Here is a 12,190-nt window from a genome sequence, read left to right as displayed (position 1 = left end):
GTGGGAGGGCCTGCGCTGGGTCGCGCGGGCCTGGAGGCGGAGGAGGCCGGCGGTGCCATGTGTCAGGCGCTGGTTGGCACGGGCGGCGGCGGCGGCTTCATCCGGCGCGGACGGACAATGTCCGGTGCGGCGGGCGATTTTTTTTTAGGGTTTAGAGAGAGGGGATCCGAGATTTGGAATGGGGGGGTATATATAGGCATAGAGGGAGCTAGGAGTGTCCAAATGAGGTGCGGTTTTCGGCCACGCGATCGTGATTGAACGCTCTAGATGATGGAGAGGGTTTTGGTGGGTTTTGGGCCAAAATGGAGGGGTGTTGGGCTGCAACACACACGAGGCCTTCTCGGTCCCTCAGTTAACCGTTGGAGCATCAAACGAAGTTCAAATGGTACGAAACTTGACAGGCGGTCTACCGGTAGTAAACCAAGGCCGCTTGGCAAGTCTCGGTCCAATCCGGAAATGTTTAATCCCCACACACGAAAGAAAGGTAGAATTGACCACCGGAGGAGAACGAAGCACCGGAATGCAAAACGGACAACGGGGAAAATGCTCGAATGCATAAGATGAACACGTATGTGAATGCAATGCACATGATGACATGATATGAGATGCATGACAACGATAACAGCACACTGAGACAAAAACCCGAACCCGAGAAAATAAAATAACTTAACGCCGGAAACGGCAAGAGTTGGAGTACATATTGGGAAAATCACATCCGGGGTGTTACAATTGGATATGGCCACCTTACCAAGGCCAAGTACCTTACCCTTGGAGTTATCTCCAAAAGTCACATACTTGCATGGACCATTATTTTTAGCAAGCTCATGGAACATGCCTTTATCTTCGGTCATGTGATGGGTACATCCACTATCAAGAATCCACTCTTTTCCGGATTGTAAATCACACGTTGTTTGGAGAGAGATCAATGCTATGGAAATAGGCTAGGGTTAATGTGTCCGGATGTAGTTACCATCCAACGTGGTACCCATCAGTCCGCGAACCAGTATGGTTGTCCGAAATTCCTGCAAACCGGACACAAACCAGGGGGTTTGTTGATGCCTAGACCGCTGCCACATACGTGCCTTACACCCTGGTCCCACCCAAAAACCTCTTCACCCGAAAAATCCTCTTTGCACGAAGAGGTTGCCGCACATTCATGTCGGTCAGCGCCGCTCCAGAGCGGACGTGACTCCACGACATTGATGTCAGTAAGAGCGACATGACCGGACGAGTAGGAAGTGCCACTTCAATGTCGACACGGCGACCGAGAAGCCTACTCTGGTCGGTGCACCACATTGAAGTCGGCTTTCGTCCCTTCGCCTGGCAACGCCTATTTAAGCTTGGCTCCGGCACCATCCACATCACACCGCAACACTCTCCTCCACTCACAACCTCTCTGGTTCTCTCCGCTCTGGCACTATCCACAACACATCGTCCACACCATACCACACCGTCCACACTATGCCGAAGTCATGGTTCTTCGGCCTGGCGAGCAGTATCCCCAAATCTTCCTCTGGATCAGGATTTTGGCGTCGTCTTCATCACTTTCTAGGGTCCTCGACCTCCGTGGCAGCCTCCTCCCCCGAGAAGGAGGAGATCATCTCCTCTTGCGATGAGGAGGAGTAGCCGTTCCGCCTCCTGGCAGAGGCGGCGATGACGGACTAGGAGTACAAGTGGCAAATGGACCTGATGATCAAGTGGTCGATGCACTACTATGGTCCGGTGTCGCCCTCGCCATCGTCAAGCCGCGTGAAGGAGGGGTTGGCCGCCACGATGCGTCTGTCGTGGCAAGGCCGTGAAGGAGGAGGTGCCACCGGCGATCGCGAAGGCGCCCGGGTGGCTCCTCCACTACCTAAGTGGTCGTAGTCGTAGAGGCTCCTTATTGTCGCAGAGCATCGTGTCGGCTAAGGAGATGGTGGCCAGGGAGGCAACACAGCAGGAGTGGCGCAACATGGTGCGCTGCTTGGTGTTCGCAAAGCCCGACGAGGCGTCGGCTTGGGTCCGTGCGGACCATTGGCGGAGCTACGTGCAAAAAAAGTTGGCTACAACGCACCCAACCTATGCCAAACACAGTGTGGCATTTACAGTAAACTGAAGCATGAGGAAAAAATATTAGGCCTTTCTTTGTTTCGGCCCGCCTAGTTTTGGCAGTGTAGCTCCGCTACTGGTGCGGAACCCGACCTTGCAGAGGCATGGGCCCGCGGTCGATCGTTAAATCCGCGGAGATGGCCATGTGGCGCCTATGCTGCCTCAACCGGGAGCTCACGGAGATTGGCGACGAGTGATCTCTCAGCGAGACTGCCGCTGCCGCTAGCGGCAGAGGCAAAGGGCAAGGCTCCCCCGCCAGGGTCGGTGTTGGATGCGGTGGCCCTCTGTACGTCGCATGAGGACGTGAAGCGGCTCATCCATGAGCGCTAGGCGGCGACCGGCAGGGCTGCCGCGCCCTTCCGCCACTAGAGGGGACCACTTTGACGACGACGGCGGCGGAAATGACAGGGAAGGCGGTGGAGGTGCCGTCGGGCAGACCGACCGAGCATACGAGGTCACCGTCCGGTACAAGTTAGTCTAGGTTTTTTAGGTTTTAGTTGAACGGATGAGATATCGTCCAATTCATATAAATTCTGGCAGAAGTTATGTCCGTTGAACGAATTCCGTCATGTTTGCAAGAATTGTGTCCGAATGAGTTTGAGTTGCAGGCGGAGAGTTGCAGCAAGCGTTGGATGGGCGGCTCTCGAACCACTGTCCACAGATGCGTCCGGAGATGAATAGTGTGTTCATTTTAGGGGTCTGTGTTGAAAATGCTCTTATACTTGCACTTAGGATCTTGTCTCAATTTTCAACATGGTCCTAATAGACACTTTTATGATGTGTTTTCAACGTGTATGTATTAAGGATACGTCCAAATAACATCAGACCCATCAAGGTTACCTCAGTTCTCAAGTATTTATCCAGACATTTAACTAGCAAATTACAAGTTTTATGTAATAGTAACAGAGATAATATCAGTCGAAACTTCTTTCGAATACAAATCCAGCGATATAAACTGCACGATATTTAACTTAAATTTCGCTATAGTTAAACCTATGGTTAAATTTTGACCTAAATGCAAGGGTACCGTACTTGTAAACCCGGAGTATGTATCAACCACGATGAGTAATTTGGAACGGAGAGAATATGTAGTATGTATGTACAACTTTTCCATAAACGTGCTCAGAGTAGAGAATTTGGGAAGAAAAGAAGGAGAAACGAAAAGGGAAAGAAACAGGCCCCTGAGCAGAACACGCACAAGTTGTCCCTCGGAGCTTCCGCGATCGCTCCAACGGCTAACTCAGCGTCATCACGACGCCGTCTCGCCCCGCGTTCCGACCTCGACTCACTTGCCCTCCCCCCGGTTAAGAACTTAAAAGTGACGCGCCCACCGGGACACGAACGCGCGGCGCCCTGCCACCACAGGCACACAGAAGAAAAAACAGGGGAGGCAGGCGACTTAACCCTACTCCCCCTGTCCCCTGACCAGAGGAGCGGGCCCCCTTTCGATGGACGGGGCCGCCCACGTCGCCGGCGACTTGGCGGAGGCCGACAGGGCCTCCTCCTCGGCGTCTTCCACCTGCTCGGCCTCCCGGCGCTCCCGGCCGCACAGGGGGATTCACCTGCGGCGGCGCCGGCCGTTGTCCGCTCGGAGAGGACAGGGCGGCGACGGCGACGGCGGCAAGGGCGTCGGTGACGGCGTGCAGGACCTCGCGCTGCCGCTGGGGATGTCCTTCGCGGCGGTTCTCGCCCAGGTGAGCGTCTCCTCTTGTTTTTTTGGCGTCTGCTGTTGTTCCTTGATTGGTAGGCGGCCGAAAGATCCGATTTTTTCGCCCCTCCTGCGGTTCTGCGGATTGTTGCCTTCGAGCATGGTCCCTGGATTGCTAATTTACTGTGTTGTTGGGGTTAATTATGTGCTCCGTAGACTCAGAAAGAACCTGTGACCAATTGTATGGCAATGGCTAATTTGGCGACGTTTTGTAATTAAATTTGGTAGGAAATTTGCAGCTCTTAACGAAGTCCTCAGGAGTTCCTCTGTCTCCTAGGAAGTACAAATACTACTCTAATTCTTTTGGTAAACGTCCAGAAACATCTGATACGGTGGAAATTTCTAGTTCTTTTCGATGTTCCAATTAATTCAAATGATTGCTGTGTTGTGTATTTGTGCAGTTCATGAAATTTTGAATAACATACACCGCTTGGGTCACCGTTCAGAACAATTGTGGTACTAGTAGAATGGATAGGCTAAATGTTAAATGGGTGGTATCTGACCAGAATGGACTATTCTGGTTTTAATCTGGTTTTCTAGTGCCTTAATTATATCTTTCCATAGTATTTTAACTGTACATTTTTTTTCAAACAGATCTAATCATAAAAATGCTAAAGAACTGTTAAAAAAATGCTAAAGAAGGCCTGAATTACAAACCAAGCCAAAAAAACAGGGCAAACCCCCAAACCAAGCAGCAATGGAAAGCCAAACAGTATAGCTAAAAACTGCTAGATAGAACACCAAAACCCCTAAGCTAGGCAGCTACGGTCGGTCTTGGGGGCACGTGTGGTGGGGTAACTGACAAGCGCTTTCCTTTGGTGTACAATTTGTTGAGAAAATGTTTTTCTGCAGCATGCAGTGGAGTGTTACCACATGCTGTTACTAAGCACGAAAAGTTTCTCAGTGCATTGATTTTTGTTAATGTGCTTCAGTACAAAAGCGATTTATTTATTTATTCCGCTATTATTTCCCTAGTCAGACATCTGTGCAGTCTGTCGTACTTGCGGTTTTGAGGTTCACGTGTTTATTAAGGAAGGAAACACAAAATTTTGTCAGGGTGCTGCTCGATCAGCGCATCAATAATGCAAACAAATATTTCCATTTTAAGACTAGAAATAACCTATGGGTTCCATGATTTGATAATAAATACCCATTTTTATTACTTTTGAAGTCTATCCTTCAGCATAATGCTGTTTGACTTGGTGCTTTCAGTGGTTAAGGCTTAGTTTGCGGTTGCTGAACTGTACTGCAGTGAACTTATTTTTAGAACCTATTGTGGAAAAATAGCCACGAAAGAAGAAATATTTTGGTTAGCCAAACAGTTGGCAAAAGTTGGTAGTACAAACAAAATTATCATAATCTAGCGCAATGCCAAATGCAGAATAAGAATGATTTCTTTCTTTATAACTTTAATTATTTTGGAAATTGGAGCATCAGCATCCTACTTGGTGCTGATATGTATATCATATAAATTAACATCTCAGTATTGATTTTTTTCTAGTTGATTGAGCCCACTGACATATTTGTCATGATATTTATAGATATGAACATCTCAATATGTCTTAATCGATAGAGTTCGCTCTCATATTTTTTGATTTATCATGGTCTAGTAGAAATGCATTCCATAAATATTCAACCAAACTTAACTAGTTACCAAATAAATGTAGTGAAATTATGTGCAAGTTGGAAAGCCAGTAGTAATCAGCTGCTAATGCTCATGTGTGTATGTGTGATGTGTGTTCTCAGAAGCATGGACTAGGCTTGTCATTGTAATCTTCTTATTCAGTAATTAACTCTTCTGGGGGAAGAAATTTACTAGTTACAATACTTAGTCCTAACTCCTGAATAACAAGAACACATCTTTTCCACTATAGGTTCTGAATAAAAGCGGCGGTTCTGGAAGCAGATTACAACCTGATTTTCTTTCAAAGGTGTGCACTTCATATCTCGTCTTTTTACTCTTTTCGCAAGCGATTGCTTCAGATAGAAATTAACCATGAGTCCTTAACACTGAATTTGAATGCAGATGTGTACCTCAGCAGTGAAGGAGTCCTTAACAAATGTATGACTGGTTCAACTTATTCAATGCTCTGCTTCGACTGGTTTGGTATATCTGACATAACTTTTCTGTAGATATATGGAGACAGGTTTGATAGTTTCATGGGAAACTTTGAGAAATCATTTGGCAGTACACTGAGGACCCTTCATCTACTCAACGAGGCACCTGCCTGTGAGCAAGATATCCCTCAATCTTCTCAAGGTGATGGTAATCCTGTGGCTGAGACCAAATTGAGTGGCGCTGACTCACAAGGCCCGATACCTGGTGTCCAGCAGAATACACACTTGAATTCCACGAATAAGCAGATTATTCTTCACACGGGTGTCAATCAGCAGCTGATTCAGCTACCTCGTAGCAGATCTAGTCCAGAATGTGATCAGGACATCCTTAATGTATTTGAGAGATCTCTGAATGAGCAAGTTCGTTCGAATGAGCTCAAGGAACTTGAAATTGGGCTTAATATGAGGAAGTTGCAACTAAAGCAATCTCATTTAGCTCTCAGCTCCTACTCACACATGTTAGAGAAGATCAAGATCTCTATGGGATTTCAGAAAGCTGCTTTCAGAGAGGAGAAATTAAAGACTCAAATGCAGGACAGGAGACATGCTGAACTCCTCAAGAGGCTTATAGATATGCTTCTGACAGCAGTAGTTTTTATGTCTGCCTGTTTCGGATATGGAACGTATATTTATTCATATCAGCGGATAACCGCTGTTACTGCAGCCTGTGCAGCTGCTTCAAAGGTATGCGCCATTGTCTTTGATCACCATTTAATTACTAGGAATTATTATCGAAGATAAGCTCATCTCCTTTCTTTTATCATGACTTGTTTTGCAGGAGTCCAAATCTTGGTGGATGCCAAATTCTGTATCAGCTTTCAACTCAGGATTGCTGTTTCTTAGATGTCACTTGATTGCAGCAACAAGGATATCATTTGGCATGCTGATGATTCTATTGATCGGTTGGTTGATATTCCAGCGTTCTGCAATGACAGGACCCAACATGCCAATAACATTCAATCTTGTGTTATTGGGAGGTGTTTGTGGTTTTGTTGGAAGGTTCTGCGTTGACACACTGGGTGGGGATGGAAATGTTTGGCTCGTATTCTGGGAGATCCTTTGCGCCATCCATTTACTTGGAAACAGCTATCCATCTCTTCTATACCGTGGTCTTTATGGTCCTATTTATGTGACGCACAGACCCAAGGCTCTCGGTTTGCCATATTGGGTTCGCCGGTACATATTCTACGCTGTGCTGTCTTTGATCCTTCCATGCTTGGCTGGTTTGTTGCCGTTCGCATCTCTATCAGACTGGAGCGAACACGCAGTTGAATATATGAAGTCCAGATTCACTGGAAATGACATTGAGACTTGAGAGACCAGATGTGGCCATTAGCATGGGAGCAGAAACTTCAGAAAATTCGTCAGGCAGAACAACAATGAGCGCATGCGCCAGGTTGGACCTGTTTTCTGAAGATGAAGTCAGTGTAGTAGGAGTGTCATCTTCTGGCCTGAATCTCCCTTCCTACTTAGGTGAACCAGGTTTTGATGGTTGTGCTCTTTTGTCACAACCGTTATGTAATTTCGCCTATGTAATTTCTCCCCTTTGGGAATGTTCAATACATCATCATGAGGACAATTTAGTTGTCTATATGTTTTATGACTCCGATGTTGTGTGGACATTGCCCTCGGTGAGCTCATTGGTTTATTCGTTTGTCGTCACCAACATCATGTGTTGTTCAACATATTTTCATTTGGTTGGTCAGCCGCTGGCATATGCAGCCGTCCCGTTTTTCGGCCCGATCAGTTGAAAATTGTAAGTGTAACGCATTGATTTCATTTGGTTGATTGGTTGTAAACTGTAACAATTTCATTTTTTCTTCTTCTTTATCACCTGTAAATTGTAATGTTAATGTATCTTATTTTGTTTTTGACAATGAGAAATCTTAAATTATCGATTTCATTCCAGTGTTTGCCATCTCATTTGGAGATGTTTGTGTTAATTTCTATCCGGTTTGATGTTTCAGAATCTGGGCAGTTCCTATGACAGTGGTCTACAAATCGCCATCTTGAAAAGGAGTACGTTGCATGTACTTGGATATGTGTCAGATATGCGATACGGGGATACACTCGACACACCAATTTTCTAAAAGCTAGGGTACATGATACATTTATATATGTGTTAATTACTAGAAATATGAAGAAAAAAAAAAGAGGAACATCCATGTCAAAGCATGCGTCAATAGGACTAACCCTCCTTTTTTTTCTTGCACTTGGTCCACTTCCATCAGTTTTTTTTAGGGATGGTCCACTTCCATCAGTTGGCAGTGGGATTTTCCTAGGTTTGTTGCTCTGTCTCAATCAATGCATCGACTCTCTTTTGCTCACCTTTCAACTGAATAAGAACATCGATAGTCATCTTTTGACATAAACTCACCCCAATGTTGGGAATCTTCAAAAGGTGCGCTTTTGCTCTTAAGGGGATTTCACATCGCACGAGGGTTTTCACGTATCCAAAATGTATCGCAGCAGTATTCTAGGAGTATCAAAATATATTATCTTTAAAAAAAATCAAAAAATCGAGGGATATGTATCAGGGCAGCATTTGGCTGGATTGCGTGCTTTCTAAAGTATCCGTGCAACGTAGGAAAAGGATAGGAAAGATTCAGCAGCACTTGAGAATTGAAGAGTTGGGCAGGCCAGGCGAGGGAAGATGGTTTCTCAGCCGTGCAAGCTCATGGCAGTGGCCATGTCTCCCTCTCTCAGCCTCACCTCACCTCTCCAAACAGGCACCCAAAGCTGCGCCGCGGCTCATCGCCACGACGAGGCGATCAGAGGGTGGGTCTCCTTAACCATGGTGCTTCATCTCCTTCACGAAATCGCAACATTTTTTGACGAAGAAACTGCAGCCAAAACATTCATGTCCAGTAGCTGAACCGGGGAAAAGTTGGCTTGGCACCAAATTCAGTAGTTGCCTAGCCGGCATGTTCACCATCGCGCAGTGGCCAGCTGCCGCAAAGCCCGTGCGTTGCAGAGTCCCGAATCACAACACCCCACCCAAACAAACCGGTCTTTCTTTCAGATCAAATGAGCCATAGACTTATTATTACCAGGACGTGCCATTTTTCACGGGACCATCAAAAAGAGGGCCATTTTCACCAACTTTTGGCAGTGGTACGTACGTGCGGTCTGGCCACAGCTTCCACCCTCGCAATCGCACTAGCCGCTCGTGGATGGTGTATATGGAGGTGGATGCTAAATATACACGATCAAAATCAAAAAAGCTTTCCCAGTGGATCGTGTATCAGGTCGTGCACCTATACACGTCGCTCCCACGAGCGTACCTGGCATGGGACTAAAGACGACCGAGCCACGCTCGTGGGCTCGCGCTCCCGCTCCCACGACCGAAAAAAGCCTCCCGCTCCCGCTCCCGTTCCTCTCCGGCCGCCTCCCCAAGGTCGCCGTCGCCCCTCTCCGGCCGCCGCCCAAGGTCGCCGTCGCGTCTCCTCTCCGGCCGCTGCCCAAGGTAACCATTTTTTCCTTTCTCGCGAGCGGGAGCAGAGGGGCGGCGGCAGCACGCCCTGCAGCCCGATCTGGCGGCGGCGCCGGTGCCGGCGCGCGCCCTGGTGAGAATAGAGGGCGGGGACGGGGGGCTGGGCGACGAGTGGGGGCTGGGCGGCGGAGCGGTGGGGGGAGGGGGGAGATGCAGGGGCGGCGGCTGGGCGCGCCTATCTGCTGGGGCGGAGGGACGAGCGGCACCGTGGGGAGATGCAGGGGCGGCGGCCGGGCGCGCCTGTCTGCTGGGGCGGCGGGACAAGTGGCGCCGTGGGGAGATGCAGGGACGAGCGGGGCGCCGTCGGGAGATGCAGGGACGAGCGGCGCCGAGAGGAGATGCATAGCTCTTTGGAAGGAGAAGAAAATAATTTTTGCTTGTCAATTTGATGCCAGATTGTGGTCTAAAATAGCTGTGCATTGGTTGCTTGTAGATGGATACTGACCAAAGCTTTTTGGACACCCTTGGTTTTGGTTACACGCAAACACAACTAGAAAGTCCAATTGGAGAGCAGGCAACTCCATCAACTCAGCATCGTTCTGCAATAACAGAGAAAGGAAAATCCAACAAAGGCAAAAATTGGTCTAGTGATGAGGACAAGGTTCTCATAGCAGCATGGGCAAATACAAGTTTGGATATTGTTGGGACAGATCAAAACCGGGATGCTTATTGGGATAGAATTTCAGAGTACTACAACACACACAAGGAATCATCATGGCCGAAGCGTAATGCTAATGCAATCAATTGCCGTTACACAACGATTAACAGAGAGACCTCTAAATTTTGTGGTTGCCTTCAGCAGATTTTAAATAGGCAAGAAAGTGGAAGGACTATACAAGAAAAGGTATGCGCCTTTGGACGCGCTAATCTGCACCCGAGTTCATATGCTCCCGCATGAACAGTAAAATCGAAAAAAAATTTAAAAAAATTTAAAAAATTCAAATTTTTTTTGAGAGAAACATTGACAAAAGTTCTAAGTGCCTGCAAAAATTCGTCATGAAATCACATTCCTAGAAGGCGTGGCAAAAAAAACAAAAATAGTACTCTGAAAAAGCTACTTTCAAACGCATTTTGAAGCACTAAATTTGTTTTTTTTTGCCACGCCTTACAGGAATGTGATTTCATGATGAATTTTTGCAGGCACTTAGAACTTTTGTCAATGTTTCTCTTAAAAAAATTAGAATTTTTTGAATTTTTTTTATTTTTTTTTTCGATTTTACTGTTCATGCGGGTGCATATGAGCTCGGGTGCAGAATGGACTTTTCGTGCGCCTTTCTTGTAATTCTATATGTGATGTGCAATATTCTATATGTGTTGTGCTTATTTTAACAACATATTTATATGTGCAGACAAACGATGCACACATTTTGTTCAAGGAAATGGATCTTAAAAAAAAGAAGCCTTTCACACTGATGCATTGCTATGTAGAGTTTTCGAAGTATCCAAAGTGGCAGACAAGAGAAGTTGAAACTTCTCTTAAGAAACAAAAGAAGACCATTGATGCAAGTCCGGGCACAGCCACCAATGATCCGGATGATGCATCCTCGGTACGTACTGATGCTACCTCGATACACACTGATGCTCTTGAACATGAGAAAAGACCTGATGGTGTGAAGAGGGACAAGAGAGGTAAAGCTGATGACAGTGCTTGCAAGCTGTCATTAGAAACTGTGTGGGCAGCAAAGCTAGAGAAGGATGAGATCAAAGAGGCGGCAAGAAATGCTCGCTATGCACAGCAATTGGAATTGTGAAAAGAGGAGATTGCACTCAAAAAGAATGAGGATGCACGAAACGAGAGGGAGGATGCACGGAGATAGTTTGAATTAGATGAGAGGGTCATGCTCATCGACACAAGTGGTATGACTGATGTTCAAAAGAAGTTCTACCAAGCTAAGCAGAAGGAGATCCTTGCTCGCGGCCTAGGGTAATGTGAGCTATATGTTGTAGTTGTAAGAACTATTTACTGCTTTCTGCTAGTTGAGGACATGGATTACATCACTCATTGCATAATTTTTTTTATTGATAGCTGCATTACAAAGACATGGATTACTCGTTTCCAAACTTTTGCCACACATGGTCAATTAGATCAAGTTTAAGCTGATCATATTCATCAAAATTTCTAATCCGATGAGTCATCTGAATAAAAGAGCTCAGTTCTTCCGCATGAGTACGAGAGACTGTGACTCTTTCTCCCATTGCCTCAAAAGTGCAGCTTTGTCGACCAGTTTGTCGCTCCTCTTCAACTACCATATTGTGCATTATGACACAAGCTTTCATGACATCAGTGATTTCTTTACGTTTCCATCCTTTAGCAGGTCCACGAACAATGGCAAAACGGGATTGCAGAACTCCAAGGGCTCGTTCCACATCTTTCCTAGCCCCCTCTTGCTTCTTGGCAAAAGTTTTATGCTTTCTGCTAGTTGGAGCTGGTATGCTCTTCACAAATGTTGCCCACCGTGGATAGATACCATCTGCAAGGTAATACCCCATTATGTACTGATGGCCATTGTTGCTATAATTCACTGGAGGAGTTTGGCCTTCGGCTAGCTTTGTAAAAACAGGAGAACGTTGAAGAACATTTATATCATTCAGAGACCCTGGTAAACCAAAATAAGCATGCCAATTCCAAAGATCTTGTGTAGCAACTGCTTCCAAGATCATAGTGGGCTCGCTCACATGGCCTTTAAACATGCCATGCCATTTTTTGGGGAAATTTTTCCACCCCCAGTGCATGCAATCTATGCTCCCTAACATACCGGGAAATCCTCTTTCCTCCCCTATTG

General features: G+C 46.5%; 1 protein-coding gene and 1 pseudogene across 1 annotated transcript; both read left to right on the top strand.

Annotated features, from left to right (window-relative positions):
- The first annotated feature begins 3,400 nt into the window (after nucleotides 1–3,400).
- LOC123128540 (protein CPR-5) lies at nucleotides 3,401–7,520 on the top strand. Its single transcript, XM_044548573.1, has 5 exons — nucleotides 3,401–3,782; nucleotides 5,671–5,727; nucleotides 5,823–5,858; nucleotides 5,930–6,598; nucleotides 6,693–7,520. Exons 1-5 carry the CDS (start codon nucleotides 3,537–3,539, stop codon nucleotides 7,227–7,229), a joined length of 1,545 nt encoding a protein of 514 aa, XP_044404508.1. The 5' UTR covers nucleotides 3,401–3,536; the 3' UTR covers nucleotides 7,230–7,520.
- A 2,037-nt stretch (nucleotides 7,521–9,557) lies between these two features.
- On the top strand, nucleotides 9,558–11,335 carry LOC123129702 (glutathione S-transferase T3-like; annotated as a pseudogene).
- The last annotated feature ends 855 nt before the right edge of the window (nucleotides 11,336–12,190 follow it).

The sequence above is a fragment of the Triticum aestivum genome, chromosome 6A, assembly GCF_018294505.1.
Source record: "Triticum aestivum cultivar Chinese Spring chromosome 6A, IWGSC CS RefSeq v2.1, whole genome shotgun sequence".
In the NCBI taxonomy this organism is placed as follows: Eukaryota; Viridiplantae; Streptophyta; class Magnoliopsida; order Poales; family Poaceae; genus Triticum; species Triticum aestivum.
Note: the sequence above shows the minus strand (reverse complement) of the source record. Positions and strands in the feature narration are given on the sequence as shown.

Coding starts and splice junctions, on each gene's coding strand:
- LOC123128540 (XM_044548573.1), top strand. CDS start 3,537: ATGGACGGGGCCGCCCACGTCGCCGGCGACTTGGCGGAGGCCGACAGG. Junction 3,783..5,670: donor TCGCGGCGGTTCTCGCCCAG/GTGAGCGTCTCC, acceptor TTTCCACTATAG/GTTCTGAATAAAAGCGGCGG. Junction 5,859..5,929: donor TGAAGGAGTCCTTAACAAAT/GTATGACTGGTT, acceptor ACTTTTCTGTAG/ATATATGGAGACAGGTTTGA.